At 33.0% G+C, this 27247-nt stretch overlaps 1 protein-coding gene across 1 annotated transcript in view; it reads left to right on the plus strand.

The window, feature by feature from the left end:
• Positions 1-27247, plus strand: part of LOC129217613 (solute carrier family 15 member 1-like) — a 151247-nt gene that overhangs the window by 100005 nt on the left and 23995 nt on the right. Inside the window, exons 5-14 of the mRNA XM_054851942.1 lie at positions 6469-6562; positions 7830-7971; positions 8985-9071; positions 9177-9276; positions 11379-11469; positions 13001-13081; positions 19808-19890; positions 22610-22690; positions 24945-25034; positions 26473-26517. Coding sequence (XP_054707917.1) covers positions 6469-6562; positions 7830-7971; positions 8985-9071; positions 9177-9276; positions 11379-11469; positions 13001-13081; positions 19808-19890; positions 22610-22690; positions 24945-25034; positions 26473-26517 — 894 coding nt within the window. The remainder of the gene's footprint in view (positions 1-6468; positions 6563-7829; positions 7972-8984; positions 9072-9176; positions 9277-11378; positions 11470-13000; positions 13082-19807; positions 19891-22609; positions 22691-24944; positions 25035-26472; positions 26518-27247) is intronic.

Consider the following 27247-nt stretch of genomic DNA (forward strand, 5'->3'; position numbering starts at 1 on the left):
AGTTTGGAATATAAATGTTATAAATTTCTAAATGCGTATTTTGTGCTAGAAATTGCTCAAAAAATTGAGAAAAAACTTTTTTCTCTCAAAACTTTCTACTTTTTCCCGACCTTTCCCATCTCTAACAATAACATTAATAATAATGATAATAATAATAATAATAATAATAATAATAATAATAATAATAATAATAATGAAACCTGGTGGTGGTTCCAAAACGCGGTACAAAAAAAGGTTTGTGCAAATGCCAACAATGACTTGTATTAACATTTATTGCCGAAAAAAAAAAAGGTTGCGAATACAACCTAAACGTAAGAGTATTTATTTAGTGAAATTGCAAGTCATAATTTAATTTACTTTATGTAAAAGTTATGGCTTAGTTTTGTAATTTATTGAACAAGACTTCATGGTTCTTTAAATCTCGCATAAAACATTATTAAAAATGTTTATAATGGCCTAAAATGTAATATCTATTACAGTATGTTTACGTATTCTGTTTTTGTTTAGTTGGTAAAAGAGAGAAAAAAAATCAGTTCTACGTTTTTTTAAAAAAAAGAAAAAAGAAAGAAAAATTGTTATTAATCATTTTGGCTACTTAGTCATCGACATTGACGTTTTGTTATACGTATACACACAAAAAAAAAAAACATTCTTTTTGTCGTTTGTCAATATCATAATCATTCTCAGCTCGCCGTTATATTTCAGTAAACTCCAAAAATGTGACCTTATTTACCGGAGCATTTTAAATTAGAGGACATTTGCTTCTAATATAGCATGAAGAAGAAAGCCGTAGAACTGAATTACAACGAAAATGCTTCCTCCGCCAATTAAAACTCATTAGCTTAAAAAATATATATTTAAGTACGTACATACAATGTTAATACAATTCCTTTTCAAATATTTTCAATTTTTAAACAAATTGCATTTAAAATACAAATTTTGATTTCAGAAGAAAATATTTTCCGTTTTGATCTTTGATTTAAAAAAAAAATCATAAAAATAATGAAATTCGAAATTTTAAAAGAAAAATAATTGAGGTTTTGGAAAATGTAAAGAGGCCGGAGTTCGGAGTTTGAACCGAAGACTTCGATGTTAGAAAACGCGTTCTTTCGCCCCTGGGCTAAACGAACTATGAACACCATAGCTAAATAAAATTGATATGCATTTTTGTCATGCGCTGCAGAGTTATTAAATGTACGTATGCAGTAAATAAGCTGTTTAAACTTAGTAAGCTTCGTTGATCTTAAGCATGTGTAAAAATTTAATTTCATTATCATTTTTTGAAACTTTAAACTAAGAGCATGTTCAGTAACACTTAATTGATTTTTTGCTACAGGAAATCAGTTCTTTGGTATCAAGTATTTAAAATGTTTCTTTAAAATACTTTTCATCCTTTCTTTTTTTTTTTTTTTTTTTTTGAGTTACTTTTACTAAAAGTAGGCTACCATAAAAGAAACGAGCTGAAGTGTGCACTAATTGACTTCCTTTTACATCAATTTAATGATATTTCCCCATTATTGGCAATTTTAATGTGATTCAATAGTTAACTCTCTAAATATCACCAATAGTAGCCAAATTGAAACCAGATTTAGAAGAAAAAAAAATCGCCAAATTTGTCACCAAGTTGGCGACAAAACTTGGTGACCGAAAGACTGGTGATATATCGCCAAGTGTCCGCCAAATTATAACGCCACTGGAGTTTGAATCGAAATTAACAATGATTTTCCCACAAAAAAGGAGCAAAAGACTTCTTTAAAAACACTCGAATGCAACCAAAAGAGGAGGTGCACAACTAGACCCCACTAGAAGTCTACGTACCAAATTTCAACTTTCTGGGTTTTTACCCTTCTTGAGTTATGCGACATACATAAGCGGATACATACATACATACATACGAGAAAACTCGTTGTAATTAACTCGGGAATCGTCAAAATGGATATTTCGGCCATCTATATGTTCTTAGCTGCACGTGTGGTCGGGTCGAAAAAAAAATTAGCATTCATTCGGGGGTGAGCAAAATGAAAATTAAGGTCGATTTCTGAGTGAAACTTTTTTCGCGAATACAATACTTTTTTTTGTGTAAAAGGGAGTAAAAAGAAAGAGAACCCATTGGTTTAGTTTTGTTAATTAAGTGAATTTCATTAAATAATTTTTAATGAACTTGGTTTTTAGAAGAGACAATATTTAACACGCGCAACTGTTCATTACATGTCAGAAGGAACACTGCTTGCATTACACACAATAAAAATCTATATAAGAAGCTTTAAGTAAATTATTAAATCGTACACACCAACACCATAGAGTAGTACGCTGCGTTACCCGTTACTGGTAGCTAAAATGGAAACATTGGGGCATACCAATCACGTTGCGTTGTTGCGCCACGTGATATTTCGTCAATTTTCTCTTACTTTAAAATTAAATATTAATTAAAAGAAAGCTTTTTTTGCACGCAAAACCACATTTTCATAAACAGTGAATCATAATTTATCCAAATTACATTAAATATTGCGTTTTCCTGACATGTACAAATAGCTAATTGAGTCGAAAATGATAGCGACGTTAATTTGAGGCATACATAGGATGCCCAGATACTTATGATCCAAACTCAGGACAGTTTTCAAAGAAACAACACTCCTCAAAACATTCCTCAAAATAGTATATTTCTGTGTAGGGCATAGACACCACCGCACCGGAGTGGTCCAGCTCGCAGAGGCCGGTGGACAAGGGGATTACAGTCTGACCACCACCGATAAAATGGAAATGCAAACATCCGGTTTATAAGCGTAAATGAACTTAACTGTTAGTTTACACGGATAGTGGTTGGTTACTGATATGCGCTTTTGCCTCTAAATTATTTAGACATAATAATATTTTAACTCTCATTTTTTTGTAAAATTGACCATTTGTTCACGGCAATATTTTTTTAAAAACTAAACTATATTCGATGTCTATGATTTCACCATAAAAAAAGTAATTGGTTTATTTTTTTTTACTACATAATTTTGAGCTTACAATTTTGCTTTTACATACATTTGCGGATAAAATTAAAAAAAAAAAAAAAAATTATTTTTGTTGTTCCCATAGAAACTTACCTCCCCCCCCCCCACACACATTTCAATTAAGAGAATGCAACAAGTTGATAAGGCCCTAGTGCAGTGGTTGGAAAAACTACTTATTTTTTGTAACGAACTACAACTACTTTATTACAAATGCAGTTAACTACAACTACTTTTTTCAAAATGTAGCAACTACAAACTACTATTGAAAAGTAGTCGCTACTTCGCTACTTTTTAAAAAATAAATAAATGAAAGACATACACATAATACACATACACACCCTTTGAGGATTGACCAAAAAAAATTCAAAAAGTGGTTTAGATTAATAAATTGGATCATTTGAAAATGGAATATTACTAAGAATTATTTATTCTTTCATTCCTTTACTCAGCCAATTTGTCAACCAAACATTTTTTACGATTTTTACGAATATTCGCTGCGAGAAAGGATTGAAAAGTTGAAGGACTTCCACCTTCAAGTTTTTAATCCTTTCCTGACAGTGAAAAAGAGAGAAAAGCAAAGATTCAAGAAGTGCAAAGAAAGACATAAATATATGTACATAAAATGTATTTAGATGGTGAAAAACATCTTTTAAACAAAGGAGAAAAAATTTAATTTTCATTATAGGAGTTAATTTTATAGGAGCTTATATTTTGTAGGAACTAGTTAATTGATTTTGAATTTCAAGCTAGTGGTCGGGACCTGGACACCATCTCCTTTCTTACGCTACTGATAAAATGAAATAACAGCTGTATTCAGTTTTACCGAATGACCTAAAAAACTAACAGTATTTAATAATTGACTTTTAGTTTGTTGATATATCAACATTCAATTAGTAAAAAAACAAAAATAAAGAAATAATGAAAATATCCCAAACGTTACTAATATTCATAATCAAATATTAATAAATATCCGAAATGCGAAACGTAACTAAGAACGCTTACTTTACTTCAATGTGCAATTTTAAACTACAGTGGACTCGCGCTCCGACTTACGCGAAATGGCTAAATATAGAGCTTTTGTCGAGTAACGAATTTTGGAGCTTACGCGAATTCCTCATCCCGCAACACGAAAGTTTTTGGAAAGGAATCGCAAGACTTAGGTATCACCTTTTTTATTGGTACTAAATATTAGTTTCGTAAATTCCCTTTCACTTAACCACCACTGAAAGTAAAAGTACCCGGCACTGTACTAGTTGAAACATCGTTTTGTTAATTTGCAAATCGACACTCCGCATCTTTTTCGTTTTGAATATGAAACTGATGAAGCATAATTTCACATAAGCGGGCTGTTAATCTAAATTTTTAAAATGGAAGAAACAATAGAAAGTTTCAGACAACTAAAGAAATTTAAAGATTTTCGATATGCTTGAACAACTAAAAAGTGCGTCGAATATAATTACTGTATCTACTGTAGATTATTATTGTAGTATACTGTATTTTATTATCGCTGCATACTATGACTACAGTCTGTTTAATTTTATGCCATGGTCTCCCATTGATTTTGTGCATTCTAACCATATTTTTATTCAATAACAGAGCTTTTATTTAAATACAGTAAAATTTCAGTTCTCTATGTTTAAATTCGGTAATAGGAAGTTAAGAAATGGGTTAAAACATTTTGAAGGATGTTTTCAACTGTCTAAAATAATTCGTATGTTCAAAAAAATCTTATAGATACCCTTTTCCAAAAAGCGAAATTTCAACCTGCGCGAGCAGTTTTGGAACTCATCCCTCACGGTTGCTGACTGAGATTGTAAGCTGGCCAAAAAGCAGTTCAATATCATCCTCTTACATAACATTTACAGTAGCTTCCATATTAGGAGGATATTGGCACAATAATCTCATTGACGTCTAAAATGTTCATCCACGGGACAATCTCTGCTGACAAAAAACACAAACGTGGTATCACTTGGGGCAGTTATTGCTTATTCTTTTTTTTTTTTCTAAAAGACATGCTGCACTCAAGGCAAATATTGGGGAAATGTGAGCATTTCGGTGCCAAACAAACTAATGGTGTCAAATAGATAGACCGTATGGCGTCAAAATATGTCTGATATCAACTTTTTTTTTTTTTTTTTCAGAGTCTTACGAGTCTGATTGATGCAAGTTTTACTCGCGTAAAATTTAAACTAAATAAATTGTTTGAGAAACCACTTTTTTTTTCTTTTGAAACTTTATTTAAAAGTAGTTTCCAGAAATCACTACAAACTACTTTTTTTTTGTAGCGAACTACTCGCTACTCTTTTTTTTTAAAGTAGTGCCCTACACTACAAACTACTAAAAAATGTAGCTACTACAGTAGCGTCACTACTTGTAGCGCGCTACTTCCAACCACTGCCCTAGTGACATTATGAAACACGTGCTCCAAAATCAGATCGCTGTTTTCCCTTCTCCCATGCTAGATTCATTCAGACTAACTTGGCCGCTTGCTAGATTACACGTCTTCTGTGGTCAGACTGTAAGTTAAGTTTTATGCTTAAGTTAAGCCTTGAATGAAGCAAACGATTTGTCGCCATGGCGACCAAAATTTTTCCTCTTAATAAATATTTAAAAAAACGAACTAACTTATCCTCGTTGTTTTGGTAATATGAAAAATCAGAGCAACATCAACATTGGTCAGACGAGGAAAAAAGCAATTCGAGATTACTTCAAAAATACTCAAAAATAGACCGCACAAAAACAAGTTTGAGTGTAATAGGTATCATTGCCGGGTACAATAGTTTACTATAATTTATGCTTAGCTCTTTTGGACTCGTTTAGGTCTGTTGTTTTTTATTATTTTTTTTTTCATTTTCGGATTCATCCTTGCAGTTAAAATTTATTAATTGTTAACTCGTTTAATTTTTTAAACTCTTTTATTGCCATATGGTTGTTATTACAGTTTGTTTTGTCCGTATGACATAATATATTTTAATTCGTGTTCAAGCGCTTGCGGTCTGTTTTCTTTTAACTATTACTCTTTTATATCGATTGTCCGGCTACTTTAAAGTCAGTGCCTTGTCGAGTGCATAAGCTGATAGCAAACAAAATGAATGTCTGCAAAAAACAGAAATTGATTCAGTGAAACTCATCTTTATGATGACCTGATCAGCAAGGCGTTGAACTCGTAACAGGACAGTCGCGGATTCGATGCCTGCCGATTGAAGATGCTCCGCGTGCGCTAATAGCGAGTGGCGGACGACAAATATGTCGTGGTCACAAAGTCCTTTAAGTTTCTATTCCCAATCAATGCCTCTATTGGTATTGGACCAAGCTTTGCTCGGCTCCTGTTCTGGATCAAAAAGAAAAAAAAACTGTCTTTGGTAAATCCACGTGTAGTGGTAGGTACTGGGAATCGTGGAGTAGAGTGGAGGGTATTTGTGTATGTCTTGCAAAAGTTCTAAAAAGTCTTCTTTTTCTCCCAAAACAGGAGGTGGCGGAAGAAAAAATACCATACCCTAAGGCTGTATTTTTCATAGTCGGCAATGAGTTCTGCGAGAGGTTCACCTACTATGGCATGCGAAGTAAGTTTTTTTCTTTTAATGTTCATCAATTTTGTAAAATAAAGAGTGTTTTTTTTAGAAGTAGAAAACTTTAGGTTCAAATAAAACACAGTTAAACGTTGTTAATTGCCATGAATGTTGCTTTATTCGAAAGATAATTCTTTGCCATTTTTTATTTAAATTTGATTTTCGGCATATGGCCACCTCGGCTGGCTCAGAGAAAGTCCAATCGGAAAGTCCAATTTTCTCACTTTTTGCAGCAATAGAGGCCGTATGTCAGTAATAAGGTGGCGAATGTTCTCTGCCAAGGCGTCAATCGTCTGTGGCTTATCGGTGCAGACCAGAACCTCCACATAGCCCCACAAAAAGTAGTCCAGCGGTGTTAAATTGCATGATCTTTCAGGCCAATTCACGGATCCATTACGCGAAATTATTCGTTCACCGAACGTTTTTTTCAATAAATCACGCATTGTAACACGCGCTGTGTGGCATGTTTCACCGCCTTGTTGTCTATTCTTGAGGAAATGACAAACTGAACTGAATACAAAATAAGTGACAGCTATCAAAATGGCACACATATCAGACAGTATTGTCAACTTAAAGTTCTATACCTCTAAAAAAACACCCTTTAATAGCTTTGGTTGTATGTAAAGGAGCAATTTCGTAATTAACAGCTGTATCAATTACTGGATTGCTGCCAGGGCCGGATTTATGTATAAGCTAGACAAGCTATAGCTGAAGGCCCCCGCTTTGTTGGGGGCGCCCAACTCCCAAAAAATTGTATGATTCGCTCCTGAAAAAATGAGAAGTACTTGAAAAAATAAATTTTATTTTCAAATGCTTGAAAACCTTGAAAATTTAGAAAAGTTTGGCTTCAAAACTTAAATTTTAAAATTTCTAATTAATGGGAGGGGATGAGGGGGAGGAATGCCAAAATACATCAAATTAAGCTCCTTGCTACAGCCTGCATAAAAAATATAAAAATCATGGTTCTCTCGTTTCTGTAACATATTACTTGAGACAAATTTTTGTGACTCATTCACATGTTTCACATCTTGCTATTTAATTTAATCTCGAATGCAGTATTTTGGAAATTCCTTTGCATTGCTTGCTTTTATCTTACTTCTACTGCATATTGCAAATCTGTTTAGGATGAAAATGAAATATTACACTACTTTTATTCCTTTTCGTTTTCTGCACTTTATAAAGTCATGGCAAGCATATTTTGGTTTTTGCAAAATCAGCGCAAGTGACTCAACTCTTCTAAAATGTTGCTTTGATATTTCAGCCATTCTCACCATCTACTTTACACAAGAACTGCTCTACAGTCATGACACAGGAACTATCCTTTACCATCTGTTCGGATTTGTGGCTTATTTCTCGCCCGTCTTTGGAGCCATCATAGCTGACTCATGGCTTGGGAAATTCAAGTAACCCACATTTCAATATTTTGATTTATTTCCTTACCTAAAGTTTGCTGTGTGTACTTTAGTTTATTATTAACTAGCTGCGTTGCTCGGCTTTGCCCGGTCTACCTTGAAAAAAACCATTGCGTCAAGTGAAGTATCTTCAGTAACCAGGATTAAATGTGAGGAAAAAAAAACCATCATGCAAAATTTTCTCGCCAAACAATGACGACAGATACTGAAATACTTTTAAGATATAAAAATAAAATGAGAAAAATGGATTTAAAAGGCGTAACCAGGGAAACACAAAATAAAATAAGTTTAAAAATTGAAAATGAGAAAGATGGAAATAAACTATGGATTCAAAAAGCGTTATCGTGGAAACGCAAAATAAAATGGCTAAAAAATTGAATAGAGAACAGATTTTTGAACTTCATTTAATTCGCTTGTAACTTTTTTTATAATGGAGATAGAGGGTTAAACTTTCGACCTGAAGTCGAGTTAGATCTGGAGTAAAAAAAGCAGCTCCTTCAAATGCTGTCAAAAAGAAAACTGTGTTACAATTCCTTCACTTTTTATTGAAATATTTAATGAAGAAAGTAGTGCCTAAATTTCCACTAAGCCTAAAATAATTCGAGCTAAAAACGTAAAAACCTCCCGCCGCAATTAAGTTAGAGCATTGGAACAAATTGCTTAGAACGCGGAAAATTCTACTCTTTCCAACGATGTATAATATTAATATGTGCAAGTAATTTTTCACCCCCATATTCAGGAATTTAAGTGAAAATTGTGCCTAAATTGGAATTTAAAAAAAAAGAACTATTCATCGAATTGTTTTCGAACTGGTCTGCAAACCTTCTCAGGACTTAAAGGAACAAACTGAAAATTTCAGCAAAATCGGCCGGGTAGTTCTCGAGTTTTGCGAGTTCAAACACACAGACGCTTTTTGTCGACTTCATTTTATACTATGTAGAAAAATGCATTAAATTTAAAAAAAAATGATGTATACTCTTTGCCATTAATCTTATAATTTTCAGAACCATTTTGTACATATCTATCATCTACTGCATTGGAAGTATTATAACTTCTGTTGGAGCTATTCCCACTGATTTACCGACTATGAAGTGAGTAACGTAAAAAATGCTTTTTCTCTCGCAATATGTCCTTTATATCTTTGTCCTACTTGTAGTACAAGAAGACTAAGACATTTTTCTTGTTTTAATTTTAAGACTGATATCTTTGATTGGACTCTTTACCATTGCCCTTGGTACCGGTGGTATCAAGCCCTGTGTTTCTGCTTTTGGCGGTGACCAGTTCAAGAAAGGACAAGTAAGTTTTTCTCTAAATATGATTTGCAATGGTGAGTCTGAACAACATGGCAATACTTTACTGGATGATAGAAAACTTTTAAACAAGCAAGAATATACTGCCTGAACTTCCTGCCTCAAGGAACGTTTAATATAGCTTTTAAGAGAAAAATCTTATGTCCCTTTTAAAATATTTTTTAAACAGAAAGTTGTATTTCTTTTAACTTTGTAAAAATGATAATAGTGCAGTAGAACCTTGTTTATCCGCCCCCCCCCCCCCGTTTATCCGGATCTCTAGTTTATCTGGACCAAATTTGTAGAATTAAAAAATATATATACCTACTATATTCACTTAAATAATTAGTTTAAACTAGAAAGTCAGCCGTCAAGGTATGACGGGTGAAAATTGCTTCAACATTTGAACGAAGCCATTGCCTGTTTGGTGATATTTTGATAGTTGAAATTGTAACCTTAACTCCAGTGGATTAACCCTAAACTCCATTAGGTAGCGTTCATTGTTGACCATTTTATCGTTTCTTCCTTCCCCTGAAATGACATTCCTATCAGCAAAACAATTAAGTTACCGGATCGAGTTATGCCTTGTCACAATAAAGCCTTTCCCTGCACGTTAAACATTACCAAAACATATTATCAAATTATCATGTCGTGGCACGAGTTTTATTGTTGAAACACGCGGGTTACTTGATCATCGGCTAGTATATGTAAGAGGATTGTGATGGCAAGAACGAAACCACAAAATATTAATTATTTATTTTGATCAAATGTAGAACTCCTGCATAGATGGTTCGATTACTTATAGTGATGTAACAGCATGGCGTACTGGAGCGTCAGGCTAACGCCACTGCTGCTGAACTAAAAATGATAAAGTGTTTGGGAGAAACGATACGATCCCATGTAATTTCATTTAAAGCCATTTTTTTTCCAAGGAAAAAAGATAAGTCTGTTTATTTAAGACTGTTTTCTAATTACCCGCATTATCCGATCGTTCGCTTATCCGGATTACTTTTGGTTCCAGTCAGTCTGAATAACCAAGGTTGTACTGTAATCTCAATTTCCCAGTTTCGGGTTCTGCCGGATTTCGTAAAGCTGAATTTTGAGTCCCGTATCGGCTTATTTTAAGCAATCATTACTTATATTAAAAAAAAGACCCTTTTACACCCTAATTTTTCGCGTTTAATTTATCTACGCTAAGTCTTTAGCTCTCTACGTTGACAGCTATGTGTTGTTTTCTCTGCATTGGCACTGCTGCAGCAGAAAAACACTTTTTACAGAATTCGTGTCATGATCAAAAATTAATCGTTCAGCAGAGAGCAGATATTATTTTCAATAGACGGAGTTAATGCAATCATTAGATCATCAAAACCTTATGTAATTATTATCCAAGGCACATGCCTCGCAAAGGAATGTTGTTGCAACAGTTTTGAGCCTGCATCTCGCGCTCTTGCGTTACCGTCGCATCACAAGGGAAAGAATTAGTCTTTCCTCGGATGAACTTTTTATCCAAACACTCACCCTTCTTTGCATTGAAAAAGGGGTTCCTTGTAACCTCGAAACACGTGTCTGCAGTAATTTTCCATTTTTGTGCATTGAAACGTTGGTAATTCAATCATTCAATTCATTTAATCAAGCTATTTGTATTATCCTTAACTAGATCTAAATCACATAACTTAATTTTTAGTCCAATACTTTTTGTCGCGTTTACCGTCACCGCTAAAAGATAAATAAAGATAACAACATGACATGATAGAACAAAAGTGCTTTGACTGCTCCTAAAAATGAGTGAATATGTCTCGCTAATTTATTTGGCCTTTACCCCTTGAGTGCTTGAAACTGAATTATTTGATTGATTCATCTCAGTAATGCAACTAGAAATTACCTTCTGGGTGGAATTTTTAGTCATAACCATCCTTATGTGTAAACAAACTACCATATTAGGATTGACAATATGCGTGAAGGTGACCCCAAAAACCTTCACCCTGACGGCTCCACTGGTTCAACTTACTGATTAGTTAGTGATAGAAAATATGCTTTTGTAACATGAAATCTTTTCAAAAGCATTTTATTAGCGACCCTTATCAAGAGGAAATTATTTTTTCTTTCTAGGAATCTCAGCTTCAAAGTTTCTTTTCACTCTTCTACATTTCCATCAACTTAGGAAGCGTTGTATCAACTGCACTCACTCCCGTTCTTAGAGGTGAGTTTTTTTTTTAAAGACTTTAACTTAACACGTCATCATCAGCACCATCATCTCTTCATTCCAGATGTGTCTGATCGAGTCCATTTATAAAAAATGCGTAGAAATGTGTATTTTTTTTTTGTTCAAAACTTGTTTAAAACTAGTGAACTACAAACATTGAAAACATTCTAGTTTCGGTATCGTCAGTAATTGGCAGCATAGGTTACATTTTTTAAAATGTACCTACTCAAAAAAAAAAAAAAAAAAAAAAACAGATGATAACTTGCTGAAAGCTGGTCCTTTTTGTGGTGTGAAACGTTAAGTGTTTTTCCTCTTCTACTTTAAGTTTTCAATATTAAAGTGTTTTACACTGTTAAGCAAATATCAAAACTTGAAATTAAGCTTTAAAAAAGTTTATGTATATGCTTTAATTTAGTGTATTCTTTTTTCTAGTTCAAATAAAGATCTAAGAATGTTTTCAGCTAAAAAATCAAACCTTTATTTTCGCAATTACTTTTGCTTTATTAGTCACAAGCCGATAATAATATAGATATGAAGTAATATTTTTAAACTGTGGTTAACTTCAAACTTTATAAACTATAAATTACATACCTTAGAGACTTTTAACATTTGTTTTCTTTCTCAAGCCTAGAATTTTGAAGAACTTTTTTCACTACGATGAGCAGCTCTCAGATACGATGGAAAGTCTTTTAGGTAACTCTGCTAAAGTAGATTCCATTTCCAGTTCCAGAGCTTGAACACGCTACATTGCGGTGATTTAAGAAATCATCCAAATAAATAAAAACATTTCAATTTTTTATGGAAAAGGTTATAAACTACGCAAGTGGTTTTACCTCTTGCAGCCGACATTAACCAGAGATTACAGCGCCTCCTACTGTTTATTTCAGTTTGTAAATAGGATCATGAGGGGTATTTTAAACATATCCAGATCGTTCAAGTGTCAAGATGTCCCGGGAATTACCCTATATTATTTTACAAAGTACGCTGGTCTCTTTAGGCTCAAAGGCGCAAGTTCGGTCCTGGCTCCAATCGGTGGATTTTCAAGGCATAGAAAATCAACAGTGTCCATGTCCTCTAATTATGCGGCATGTAAAAGATCCCTCGAGCTCTTTTTTGGCTTAGAGTGTTCTTGTCAAACTAAATTCCTAGAGCAGTTTCTCATCAAATAGAGCACAGGTGCCTTCCTGCCTTCAACTGATGGGGAAACTGGGCATCAAAATTCTCATGCTAAAAGCATCCGCCAATAGTCATCATCTACCGTTTGCCAATAGTCTACACAAAAGAGTGGTGCTATTTCCGGGGAACGCTCTAAGTCTGCAAAAGGTGGTGCCTCTACGCAGCCCCATAAGAGAAATTTTTTTTTTTCAAAGTGACACAATATACTGTCATAGTCACGAGTTCAGTTGAACCAAGGGTCTAATCATTCTTGACTTAAATTTACCATTCTGCAATTCGTAAGAACAAATCTGTTGATATTTCTGCGAGTGTTTGTAGATTGACTCTTTTTTCCTTTTTTCTTTTCATCTAGCGGATGTTCACTGTTTTGATCAAGAAACCTGTTACCCTCTGGCGTTTGGTGTTCCAGCGGCAATAATGGTTGTTGCTTTGAGTAAGTTAACTTCTTTCAAATATCATTTTCATATCATGTGGTTTCAATGTCGTTTTTTTACGAAAATGTGTCTTTGGTCAGCCATTTCATATTAAAAAGCTTGTTGCATTGATTTTACGATATTTTAGTGCGCCACATACCGATTTAGCTTCTTACTTGCGTACGCTACGCCAGAATGGAGTAAAATTATGTACCATCGTTTGTAGCCCATAATAGCTCCAACTTACAATGCAATATGCCACAAAAAATTTTAATGTTTTTGAGGTTTGTAGGAAAACATTACGAAGGATAGTGAATTCTTTCCGATTATGCTCCCTCACCAACAGTTGATGCAGATTTGCTGTCTGTAAAAATTGGTACTTAGTTTTATTCTCCTACATTTTTGTATTTATTTGGGTATGTTCAGTGATGTTCCCATCAATTTTTCTGAGGATATACTCCCAGTAATCCATCATGCACAATCATATACATTAGTGTTCGCCCAGTGGTCAAAATTCGACCATATTCATAAATGAATATTTGAGAAAACTTGCATGAGTTAAACTGTTTCCAACATTTTTATTTCTACTCTTACTCATGTTAACTGCATATCTGAAAACATACAATTTTTATACGGACACACAATACCACAGTAATAATTTATTCCAATTTTGCTTTTTATCTGTTAATCTCAAAATAAATGGATGAAAGGGAATATTTTGGTAATAGGGTCGTTTCCAAAAATTTAAAGTATTTTTTACTGAAAGAGGATGCCTCAAAACAAAGCTTTTAACCATTTTTTTAATAATTTGAAAAAATTTAATATTTTTAACAACTATTTTAATTTTTGTGCAGATTAAAATTAATTTTTGGCATCAAAAGCGATGAAATGCCACTCATTAATGCCATTAGCGCACAGAGCAAATTATCATAACCCGAAAACGCGGTTGAGAGCAAACCTAATATTTAATGTGGCAATGGAGTCGCACGCCAAAATACATCACTTATAACGTCATAAAGACGACGCCTTATTTCCTAAATCATACATTCAAAAAAAGTTTTTAAAAAAAAATGTGGAGAAAATAAAAGTTTTTCTGGCTCATTTTTTTTTCTTATTCTATCTATTTCATTGCCTAAAAGTAGTCCTTTTCATTGAAAGAAACAACCCTATTGAGAAATTGTTGTGGTCGAGATATTACTGGCTTGAATAATTTTATTTTGGATATCATGTTGCTTTGTGCTAACCCTAGGAAAATAAATATTTCCTAACGCTTTGTTTACGTATGCAAAGGAAAAACATTTTTCGCGCTGGCATTGGAAACAATAAAATTGACGCCAATGGATAAAAATCACCAATTATCCAATTTTCGAAATCTTCCCATATGAAATAAAGCATCACAAATTTCAATTTATACATAAAATATCTGTGTGAACAATGTTACTTATAAAACGTCTACCATTATTGAGTAAGTTGCTTCTGCGTCATTAGAAATATAAATTTCCAAGTATCAAATGAACGAACTCTACTCGTGTCAACATATAACTGTCCATTCAAAAACACTGGGCGTCGTAATAATAGAACAATTTTTAAAGAAGGTCGACTTTGTGATTTGTTTATGGTTAAGGGCAGTGAATAACTAATGTCACACTTTTCAACATTTTGGACCCTCTCCCCTCCCCCCTTTGTCACAATGTTTTGCACTTCACTATACCCCCTCTTCCCTTTGTTCCACATCACGCTGTTTTTCATAAACGTTCCTATTAAAAAAAAAGGCTTGTTGTCACGTTCTCCCCATTGTATGCTCCTCTTGTCATATCTTCCCTCTCCCATGTCACAAACTGTTACTATTTCGTGAACCCCACCTTAAAGCGGGACTTCATTCGTGGACAGCCCCTATATTGTGACAACTGTATGCAAATATACATTTCTCTACTCTTTGTTTTCGTCTGCAAAGTAAAAACATTTCTCGAGCTGCAATTGGTACCAAAAATTTGACGCCAATAGATGAAGAGTGCCCGCCAATTTAACAATTATCGAAACCTTCCCGAATGAAATGATCCTGCAAAACTCAGATTATACGTAAAACTTCTGCATGAACAATGCTTCTTTTAATAAGTTTAATATTATTGAGTAAGTTGCCTTGACCTCTGCCGTTAGAATTATTAAATTCCAAACAGTCAAATGAACGAATCCTACTTGCTACATTAAAAAATGTCCATTCATTAACACTGGACGTCGCAATAATAGTGTAATTTAAAAAAAAAAGTGTTTGTGATTTTTGTACGGTTTAGGGGAAAACTGACAAATGCACCTTTCAAAATTTTTGATCTCTCTCCCCTTTGTCGCAAAGTTTTACACTTCACCATAACCCCTCTTCTTTTGTCACATATCACACTGTTTTTCATAAATGTTCTTATCAAAAAAAAAAAAACTTGATGTCGCATTCTCCCCATTGTATGTTCCTCTTGTCATTTATTTCCTCCGCCTTGTCACGAACGGTTACAACTTAATTAACCTCACCTTAAAGAGGGACTTCCTTCGTAGTCAGTTCCTTGCAAATAGACATTTCTGTACTCGTTTTTTACGAATGCAAAAGAAAAATGTTTCTCGTCTTGGCATTATTGCCAAAATGGATAAAGTTTGCCAATTTCACAACTATGGAAATCATTCTGAATGAAATGATGCCGCAAAACTTCCTTAATACGTAAAACTTCTGTACAAACAATATTTTTTGTAAAAGTAGGCATGATCTTGCCGTTAAATATGAAGTTTCCTACAGTCAAATGAACGAACTGTACTCACGGCAACATGTAATTGTCCATGCGAAAGCACTGGACATCATAATAATACGCCTATTTTATCAAAACTTTCACCTTGAGATTTGTTTGTAGTGATAGCAAATGCAGGTATTATTGGGAATTGGAACTGAAAGTCGTCCCTCACTCCCTAAAATAATTTATTTAAATATTAAAATCGCGAAAACATAATCAAGATGAAAATATTTTAAATGTTCGGTATTTACCCAAAAAGCCTCAATAATAAAAACAAATGCAAGTATTTAATTTCTTTATGCTCAAGCGAGAATTGGCAACACCACAATATTATCCAGCAATTTCTTCATGCTAACTGTGTCGCGTGAAAAAGCAAATAAAAATGAATTTTCACTAACTTTTAATTGCTTCTAGGACTTTTTCTAGCGCTTCTAACGGTTGGCGTTTTCGATCGGTAAGACCGGGTTAAACGTGTTTCAAAGTATTTTGCACGAACTTTCCAACCATACCAAGCTCGAAGCATTAAAATGCATTTTTCGTGTAGAAAAAGCGGTTAAAAAATGAATTAAAACTTAATGTTTCACGTTTCCATTAATGAATTTCAACAATGGAAAAAAGATAAAATTAAAAATTTTGAGTTTCGCTAACTAAAAAACGCTTATAACTTTTTTTCTAGTGGATTTAGGTTATTGGACCTTGTACGCCCTGACCCTTTCTTCGCTAGGAGTATTTTTTAAAGACCTTTCCAGCCATATCAAATTCGAAAAAAATGGACCATCCGTTCGCGTAGAAAGAGCCATTTAGGACGAAAATGCGTTTTTAATTAATATCTCCGTTAATTACCGTTCGATTTTAAAGAATTTTGTTGATGACACTAAAATTCAGCAATAGCTATTGAACAAAACAAAATGAAGGAAATCGGTTCACAAACAGAGGAGGAATCGGTACCGAAAGAAAACGGCTTGCCTATCTTACTAATATTATATATGCGAAAGTTTGTCTGTATGGATGGATGTATGGATGTATGGATGGATGTATGGATGTTTGTTACTCTTTCACGCAAAAACTACTGAACGGATTTTGATGAAACTTTACAATAATATAGCTTATGCATCAGAATAACACATAGGGTAGTTTTCATCCCGTTATGGGGGGCAAAACCCCCTTAGGGGGGCAATAAAACACAATTTTTGTATAAATTCTCTAATATTGGGATGAAAAAATACTTGCACATATTTACATTATATGTCCATCGAAAGCTCTGATTTTTCTGCTGAAGATGGCACCTGTTCGAAATTTCAAAGTAGAATAAAAAACGAGTTATGAGCTTTTTAGATCCATGTTCGAAGGCTTTCCTCAACTCAATACAGTATTTAGTGTATCATCTCAACTCCCTGTCAATAGCGACAATTGTTGTATTGTTGACTTTCTTTGCTTTTCGTGATTGTTCAAGGCTTTTCTCAAGTCAAATCTTGAAGTAAGATTTTTGCACAAGATTGGCAAATAATACATGATTTGGCTGATGATTTTCCATTTAAACGGAACTTTAATGTAATTAATGGTTTTTATTATTATTTATGCTGATTGAACACTTACTCATTATCCAAACAACCAGCAGATCGCCAAAATTTTTGCAGAAAGATTTCCGTAGCTGATGCATTTGGCAGTTTTTTCAACGTTGCTGTTTTTGAAGCCGAAAACTACGTCATAATGTTTCTCAGCTTTCACCATGTAAACAAAATATCGCCAATCAAAGAATTTTCAAAAGACTTTTTTTACTGTGTTAAATAATCCAGCAACTAAATTAGGCAAATCCATAAACAGCACAAAAACTTCCATTAATTTTCCTTTTTGCACAATTTCAAACAATCACCAAATTGTATTACTTATTTTGATAACATTTCGGATGAAACTGTTTAGCGCCATTTTAGGGTGACCAAAAATATCTCAGCATCTGGCGACGATATCTCTGTAACGAAAATTAATATCATATCGTTTTACAAAGTAAGGAAAGAATAGGAGAGCATCATCGAAGGTACCCCGAAACGACTTTCGCAAATTCGGTAAAATCGCACCAAGAGCCACAATGATTGAAATTTCCCGAAATAACTAAAGCAAGTATAAGGAGATTACGAGCGCAGCTACTTTTTTTTAATCACTTCGTACTTCATTTGCCATACAGAGAAGGTTTTAGACTCCATGTTAAAAAAAAGTATCAACAGATTAATCTTTTTAAATATGAGAAGATTAATTTCATGTTTTTTAAATTTGTATATGCTTAAATATAGTGCTTTCGTTTCTAAATCAATACTACTTTGTTCTTTATACTTATTGCTATTTTAGTTTTAAGGAAGAAACTCGATTTTTTATCACGTCAAAAAGATGTGTTTTAAATTCTTTCACTTAAAACAGAAAACAAAAGGAAGTAACGATTTTTTCTAATAATTATTACTGACCCAGGCAACGCCGGGTATTTTTGCTAGTTAATATATAAAGATAGGTCATAATGTGAAAATTTTTGAAGCTTGAGGGTATACGCTATGTGTCGAAAAAATGTTTGAGAGCATAGAGTGTACTTGGAGTGTACCAGTGGCATCACTACGGGGGTGGGGGGTGGGGGTGTCCACCCCGGTGTCACCCGCATTGAGGGTGACATCCTGAGTTTAATTGCAAGTTTTTGAAAATACGAAGCTAAAATAAATTTTTAAGACTACAAATTTAAAAATTTTCATTTGTTTTTTGTACATTAGCCCAATTAAAGTTTTGTTCTAACACAAATGTAGTTGTTTCCTGAAAATTGCACAAGTTTCATGTTTTCAATTTTTTTTTCTTTTTGCTTTTGTGGGGGTGGGGGGGGGGAGTGGCACCAAAAATTATCTCCCCGGGTGTCACCCCTGCTAGGTACGCCACTGAGTATACCCTATGGGAACACCACTGGGTATGTTGCATCAAAATATGAGTTCAGTACAGTGTAAGTAGAGAAGACTAGTAAATTCGTGATTTTTTTCGTGTAACATAACTCTTTTTTTTTTAGTGCTGAAAAATCATCAACAATGTTTAAACATTGAATACTAAACACCCACCCCAATTCATTGATTGTAAAAACATCGATGTTTTGAAGCCATCGATATCGCATCCATAGCACAACCATTTCTCTTTCAATTCCAAAGAATTTCTTTTGAGTATCTTTGAAGCTTTAAATAAAATGGAAATAAGCGAATGAATTATTGAATGGAAATAAGCGTATAAGTTATTTACAGATTAAATCATTAGTCGAGCAGAAAATGTTCTTGATCTGGATATTTTAAAAAATCAGGATTTCAATTTTAGTCAACAGTGCAGCATTGCAAGTAACAAGCCAGTGGCATACTTCGGTTTATCAATAGCTCTATATCAAACCAATCTAAAAAGGTTTTCAGCTTTAATATAAGAGTTTAGTAAGACCTCATTTGAAGTATGCTGTTCAGTTTTGGTCCAATATTTCTTTATTGGATGGAGTTCAAAGAAAGGCTACTATACTATGACAGGAACTTTCAGATTTAGATTATGATGCCAGACTTAAAGGGCTTAATGTGTATAGCTTGGAGCAAAAGAGAGTCAGAGGGGACATTATTCAGTTGTTTAAATTTATCAAAATGAAAGAGGGTGTGGGGTTAAATTTTTGCACAGAAAGCAGGTGGAGGGGGCATTGTTTTAAGCTATTCCAATCTCATGCTAACCAGGAAATTAGGAAAAATTATTCTTTAGTAGGGTCGTGGCACTTAGAACAGCTTACCAGAAGAGGCAGTAATGAGCAAGGGGGCGGATCGCTTTAACAGGGCCATTGCTCTTCAGTGGGAACTAATACAGTGACTAGGGCCAGCCTATAGATGGCTCCAGAGCCTGTTGCTGGTCGTCACATTTGTATTTGTGCTTAGAATTTAAATCTTGCTTGTTTTCATGGTATGTTTACTTAACTTCATTTTCTGTTTACAGTACTATTTATTTGTGGAAAACCTTTGTATACAATGCATCCTCCAGAGGGGAATATTGTTGTCAAAGTATCCAAGTGCATTGGGGTAAGTTTAATACCGAGTTTTGAGCTTTTCTGTGTTAAGAAATCAATTTGAAGTTTTGTGCTGTTTAATATAGATACTTATCCTTTTTTTTTGTTTTTTTGCCGAGAATATTTGCAAATTGCTTGAAATTTACATTTTGAAAGACTATCAGTTAGAATAAATAATAACATCAATGGTATTTTGGCACAAAAATAATAAACTGAAAATAAATAACTAATAAACTTAATGGAAGAGGTACTAATGATGGATTTCAAACCATAGTCACAGTGATAAATCGATCGCCTTAGACTTTGAGCACATGTCAATGATTCTACACAGTTTAGTTAAAATGTCCTCATTGGCATTTTTTTCTTTCATCATTAAAAATAACTTTCCCACGGAGGGAAGTGGTTTGTTACTTGTGCTGTGACATCACTTGGAACAGATTAAACTTGTTAGTTGGATATCCGGAGTAACATTCTAAAGACCTATTTTGCTGCTGTTTCAATCGGTGTGAATTACATTAAACACTTGGTCATGTGTTTGCTTTCTTACTTGGCAACAAATAAAAAAGTGTTGCCCACAATGCTGCCACGTTTGCTTCTCATGTTTAATTTTATATTTTAATGTAATCCTTAATGTGGTTTAATGGCTTGGAAACTCTCGGCTTAATTAAACTCCTAGCTCAATGTCATGAAAGCCAAGCTGCCCTGGTAAATTGGTGTTGAAAGCCTCAAGTGGTAATGGCTGTCCACTGGTAGTGGTGCCACCGCAAAACAAGGAATTCCAGCAGGGGCGGATCCAGAAATATTTGGAAGAGGGGTCAAGTTTCAATGCCCCCCCCCCCAATGAGATTAAAACTTATTCAAATACCACCTTCCTACAATTTTTCAATGGTTAAGCTCATTAGAGATGATTGTGCTTTTGAAAATGAACGAAAAAACTGAAAATATCAATAGCCTATTCAAACAAACCCAGTCAATCTTTTATATTGTGATGCAAAAATACCTTACAGAACGAAGCAAAAAAAAAAAACAGGTCAACTTGATTTCATGTACTATTTTTTCAGACGTAAAAATTTGAAGATTGGTAATAATCATAATAAAATTCTTGTCACAGGGGAGTCAGCTGACCCTTTGATCCTCCCCTGAATTCCAGCCCCTGGCGATTGCACTAGGTCTGTAAATAGTGTTAAGTCAACACAGAGTATATTTTGTACTGGCAACTGGCCTGATATATTTATTCCTCAAATTATTCAACATTTTCATGAAGTTTTTTTGGTTGTCTAATTAAGTTTGCTATTTTTTAAAAACATTTACGCGCAACTAACGTTGTTTAACGGCTTGCTTTATTCACTTGGCGGGTTATGTTATTTTATTGGAATGTTACCAAATTTTGATGACTTTATTTTGTTGGCTCATTATTTTACTTTTTGCCAAGTGAGAGGATCTTTGGTCTTCCATGTGGCATTATCAACAGCAACAATAAATTCTTTAGAAGTAACTAAAAGTATTAAAAAAATGAATTGGTGCGAAGTCCACCCTCTTTGGCCAAAATTAGCCTAAATTTTTCATTTATTACAACTAAAAATTGCATAATGCATAAATTAATTTTTACTGCAGGACAATTCCACTGGGAACTGATTGACGTTCTCAAGGAAAAACAGTTAGTAAATTGATAATTTCAGAAAGAGCGTTAGCCCTATAAAAATCAATAGGATTTACACCCTTTCTGAAACCATCGATTCAAGTTTTTTGCAACATTCAATGCAAAATATACATTGTAGAGAAGAACTCTTCCTCTGGATTGCCATGATTATTGTTTTTTGCAGCTGAATTTAATAGTATATTAATTTTCAAAATGCACTATGGATAATTTAAATAAAAAATGTTTAAAACATGGTAACAGACTAGCATGCTACTTTTGTTATTGTCGGTGTTACCACATGTTGAAGAATTTTGTTTAAAAATCATCCAAAATGTATTTTGGGATTTTAATTACGTACCTTTAAAACAAAAACATCTCTTGTGCAATGTATATTTTTGCGTTGAATGTTGCAAAATGCTTACTGTTTTGCTTTTAAAATGTCAGTCAATTACCCGTAGAACTTCTTTATAATAAACTAAAGCAAACTAGTTTGGCAATTCCTTTGAAAATGTTTTTTCTTTCTTACTCTCAATGTTTTAAATAGGAGGTTGATATATTGTACAGTGCAATGTATAACACATGCAGTTCATGCTGTCTAGTCTTCCTCAGCCAGTGATTTTGGTCTTTGAAATTACCAAAAAATCAGCCATAGTGACTTTTTAAGACACATAAAATACTATCCTACTTGGTTTATTTATTCATTTTTTGTTTTTATTGGCGTTTTTTTTTTTATTTATTTTTTTGGTGTGGAAGAGAAGTGCTTTAGTCCACCGAATTTGGCATGTATGCCGTGTATTTGCCGCCCCTGATTTAAGTCAAAAGGCTTTATACAAACTTAAGTATACACATATTATAAAGTTTTATGTACACTAGGCTTTGCTCCTTGGTTCTTTATGAACTTCTTTCCCTTAGGTTCACTATTTTGGTAGCACTTGATTCAAACTGATTGCTCTTTTCAAGAAGTATCTGATCAATATCAGGTTAAAACCACGAATTTTATTCCTCTAATTTAATTTGAACATACTCTGATTAGCAATTGTTTTCAACCAGTACTATTGTTTTAAATTTGCTTAACTTTTTGTATCTTTTTCAGGCTGCAATAAAGCAAAAGCTGTCAAGTAAAGACGAAAAAAAGAAAGAACATTGGCTAGACTATGCCGAGGGTAAATTTGAGGTAGGAATAAATTTTACTGTTGTTTAGGTAAGCACAAATGTATCTGCTTCAAAAGAATACCCTGACTTATTTTGTGTTTTGCAGCATTTTGTTTTATTTTTGAAGAATTTAAAAGCGTATACTTTAAAATATATCTTGTTTTGCAGAGAGAACGAATTGGATCTGTGTATAATATTAAGGGACCAAAACCTTCTTATTACTGTTAAGAACATAAGTTTTGATGTAGTGTATAGGAATTTCATATGCACAAAACTATTAAATGATAGCATAAGTAAGATGTTTATCAAGTTTCGTCAAGATTGGTTCAGTAGATTTGAATAAATTGATGAGTCATGTGTGCCTATGTCAGCCATTCCCAACTGGTGATAAGACAAACTGGCACCGGTTGAACTTTTGAAACAGAAGTGTTCACTCACGACTTTCTTGTTGTGTTGAGCACTTTTAGCACTGATGAAATTATTCCCCTGTAACCTTAAGTTAACTATTTTCAGTATTTTCTTGAGAATTTGTGTTTTATTTGCATGCAGCATTGTCTTTTGAATTTGCTTTATTTATGCGCAGTATTTTTTTTTTTTTTTTTTTTTGGAATTTGTGCTTTATTTACGTGCAACATTTTCTTGAGAATTTATACTTTATTTGCATGCAATATTTTTTTCACAATTTGTGTTTTATTTATGTGCAGCATTTTTTTGGCAATTTGTGCCTTATTTGCTTGCAGCATTTTCATGACAATTTATTCATATGCCGCATTTTTACTTTCTTCTATATCTAATATATAGAAGAAAGTATTGGATTCGTGCAAATTTTCGAATTTCGAATTTTGACGGATTCGAACGTTTTGAGGTGTGCTGAGTCCATTTCGACTATTTTTGGAAAATGTCAGTCTGTCTGTGTGTGTGTATGTATGTGTGTATGTGTGTGTGTCACATCTGTGTGTGACCAGTTTTTTGTGGCCGCTCTACAGCAAAAACTATCGCATGAAATTGAACGAAATTTGGTACACATATGTGACCCTATGTGAACTTGTGCCCATTGGTTTTTGGCGCGAATTCCTCCAAGGGGGGTGGAGCAATGGGACGTTTTTTGAGTTATGCGTGATTGCTATTCCTCGGGAAGTAACTGGCGGAATCAAACAAAATTTGGTCCATATGTTGCCCCTAACAGGAGCAGGTGCTGATTCAATTTTGGTGTCAATAGCTCAAACGGGGGTTGAATTATAGAACGTTTTTTGTCGTCAATTGTGACTGCTGTATCTCAAGAAATAACTAACGGAATCAAACAAAAAATTTTTCACAAGTAGCCCTTAGTGGGTATAAGAGCTGATTTTATTTTGGTGTCAACAGCTAAAAAGGGGGTAGCGCAATCGCCCGTTCTTTTTTTCCATTGTGAGTGCCCTATCTCAAGAAGTAATGCTACGTTCTGTTTGAAATTTGGAATATATGTGAATCCATATGTAAACAGGCTTTGGTTCAATTTGGACGCCAATCGCTCCAAGAGGTGTTGATTTTTTTTTTCTGCGAATAAAAATAGCTTTATTAATGCAACAATAAGAAAGATAAATCGTAATAGATTGTCGTCTGCGTATTTCTCGTGATTTAATTGTATGGAAATGATCGGAAATATTATCTCAATGAATTAAAATTTTTAACTGTTGCCATCTTATGTTTGTTAATAAATAAAATATTTGTAATTAATTCAAGTAAGGCTTTTAAAGTAACTTTCAATTTTCGCTCTTTGTTTTGTTTTTACAATAATTCAGACATTGGGATGGTCGTCAAGTTTTTGCATGTGTAATTTTGTTTTTGTTGGGAATATTGCTTCCTCGTCAAGCATGGGGAGGGATCAGAAAAAGGAAAAATATAGAAGAAAGTTTCGTGATGGCCACAACATACTAGTTTTTTTTAGAAGTTGTGCTTTATTTACATGCTCACATGCATATTTTTAGAATTTGTGCTTTATTTACATGCTTTATGTGCATTTTTTCTTTCTTTCTTTCTTTTCTTTTTTCTTTTTTTTTTTTTTTTGTCATTTTACCGCTATTTTAGCACAAAGCATTTTAATCATTTTTCATGAAACAAACTGCTAGGTACCAAGATGATTTAATTGTTGAATTTTTTAATCCAAGTGTGGCTTGAATACTTTGTTTAAATATTATGATGTTGTTAATTATTTGTGTGGGAATTCTTTTTCAGCTCCAATATTTTTTGTGCATTAATTAATTTACTATTAATTATTATTATTATTTTTTTAACAGAAAAGTTTCATCGAAGAGATAAAGATTCTTTTACATGTTCTCGTTCTATACTTACCCTTGCCTGTCTTTTGGGCTCTTTTTGACCAGCAAGTAAGTACTATTTCAACCATTAAATCATCTATTAAAATACGTAGACAACTACTATCCAAAGGTTTCTTCTTTTTAAATTTTTTACGTCAAAAATTCAAGCTTTTTTCAAAGTGCACTTATTCATCTTGTATTGTGTATTACTTTATACTTTTTTAGTGTCACATAATTCCATTGTTACGAACATATGTAAGCAATTGTAGTTCAACTCTTTTTAAAAATTTCTTATAAAAAAATTTTTTGTTTTAAAATACGAAGTTTGTCATTCGTAAACTTGTATACCATTTTTGAAATTATTTTTTGTTCATAGTTGTTACATTTATAATCAAGCTATAAAAATATAAATAAAAAATAATGAAAAGAAAAAGGGTAACTTAAGGGAAAAGTATCTTAACTATGGCCTCAAAAGAAGTTGTCTAGTACAGTGAAACTTGGATAAGTTGAAATTTGATAAGCCAAAGTGAATCTTTTTTCCTATCTAACTGAATGGGGAATTAAGGTTATTTATTTTTGAGAAGCCAAATTTTAATTCATGACCGTCGTTAAATTTTCTTTTGCTAACGTAACTACATAAGTGAAATAAGTCATCCCCCCCCCTCAAGTAGTATGAACAAAAAGAAAGTCATCAAAAGGTGCCTGGATGAAGCGAATCTAATAAATCTCTGACATTTAGAAATTGAGTAGAGCTTTTTTACAAAAGAAATGGAACTTCAATCAAACACAGATTTTATGGATTTTGTTGCAGTTGATGACAAAATTTAGGTCATAGAGTACCCAACAGATGACGATATTTTATCATGCATAATTACACTTGCTAGTAGTCCTGGTTTTCAGATAAAATCCCAGTGTCTCGGCCGGTTTATTTCATGTCCTGATTTAAGAAATGTTTGATTATAGATGACCAAAAAGTTCTAAAAATAATCAACTGTGAAGGATTATTTAGGATAATTACTTTACCATTTGTAACATTGACATGTAAAATTAATATCGAATCAGCAGCAAAGGTTTTTACAACAAGATTAATACAAAAAAAAAAAAAAACTTTTTAATAAGACTCCTTAGCCAATGAAAAGTACATTTAACTATTGCTCAAATTTTTATTTATCATTCAAAGTGTATCTTATGCTTAAGTTACTTCTAAATATCATCATGTAAAACTTAAATTGTGTAAATTTATATTGCTTGAAATGTTGAAGTATAATGGTTTAGCATTTTTTTAGCATTAATTTCAGTTTTATTTATAATTGCAGTTTAATTAATTATATTATAAATGTTATTTATAAATGTGAATTAATTAAAAACTTAAGTTTCTAAAGTATTTTTGTAGAAATGTAAAATTTTCAACTTAAATTTTAAAAAATCTGATAAAGATTTTAAAACATCTTATTTTTTAATTTTTCAAAAAAAAATCATGATTTTTCAAAACCTTGTTTTATTGTAGTCATCAAGGTGGACATTACAGGCCACAAGAATGGATGGTGTGATAGTAAGTTTTTTCTCATCTTATTCTGGTTATGCAATGTACATCATCTTGGACACAAAGTATATTCGATACTCATTAATATGAGTGCACTTAGTTTGTACATTTTTTCACAAAAACAAATTAATCTTGACCAGAGGCGTATTTGGATGTGAAGAAGACCCCGGGCTTTTGAAACTGGCCGCCCTCTAGTTGTGTTAATTTACAGAGTTGGGGTCAAAAATCACGATTTCTTTTTAATACTTAAATCTGATTTTTTAAAAATTTGAATCAGTTTTTTTTTTTATTTAAATCATTTTTTTAATGAAATCTTGTCAAAATCAAATTTGAAATGCAATAATAATGATCAACATTAAACTAACAAAATTATAATAGCTAGATCTAAGTAATAATAATTATCGTCTTGAAGCATTTCACTATAGTACTTCATTTACTTTTTTTAATTGATGATATTTTTATTTAATTATTTTTTTTATTCCCTAAGATTATTCATAAGAATGTCAAGCTTAAAAAAACAGCAAATAAAAATAACAGAAGTTTCTGAAGTTTTAGATATTGCTAATTATATTGTAATAATAATAATGATGTAGCAGCAAATTATGTATAATAATAATGCAGTTAGCAAATTACAATTTAAAATTGATTTGAGATGCGAAATAGGCAATTATATGTGCAGTTAGTATGTAAATATAAAATTGGTTGGTCATTCTATGAAAGAACCCATGAAAGGCCACTC

The sequence above is a fragment of the Uloborus diversus genome, chromosome 2, assembly GCF_026930045.1.
Source record: "Uloborus diversus isolate 005 chromosome 2, Udiv.v.3.1, whole genome shotgun sequence".
NCBI lineage: Eukaryota > Metazoa > Arthropoda > Arachnida > Araneae > Uloboridae > Uloborus > Uloborus diversus.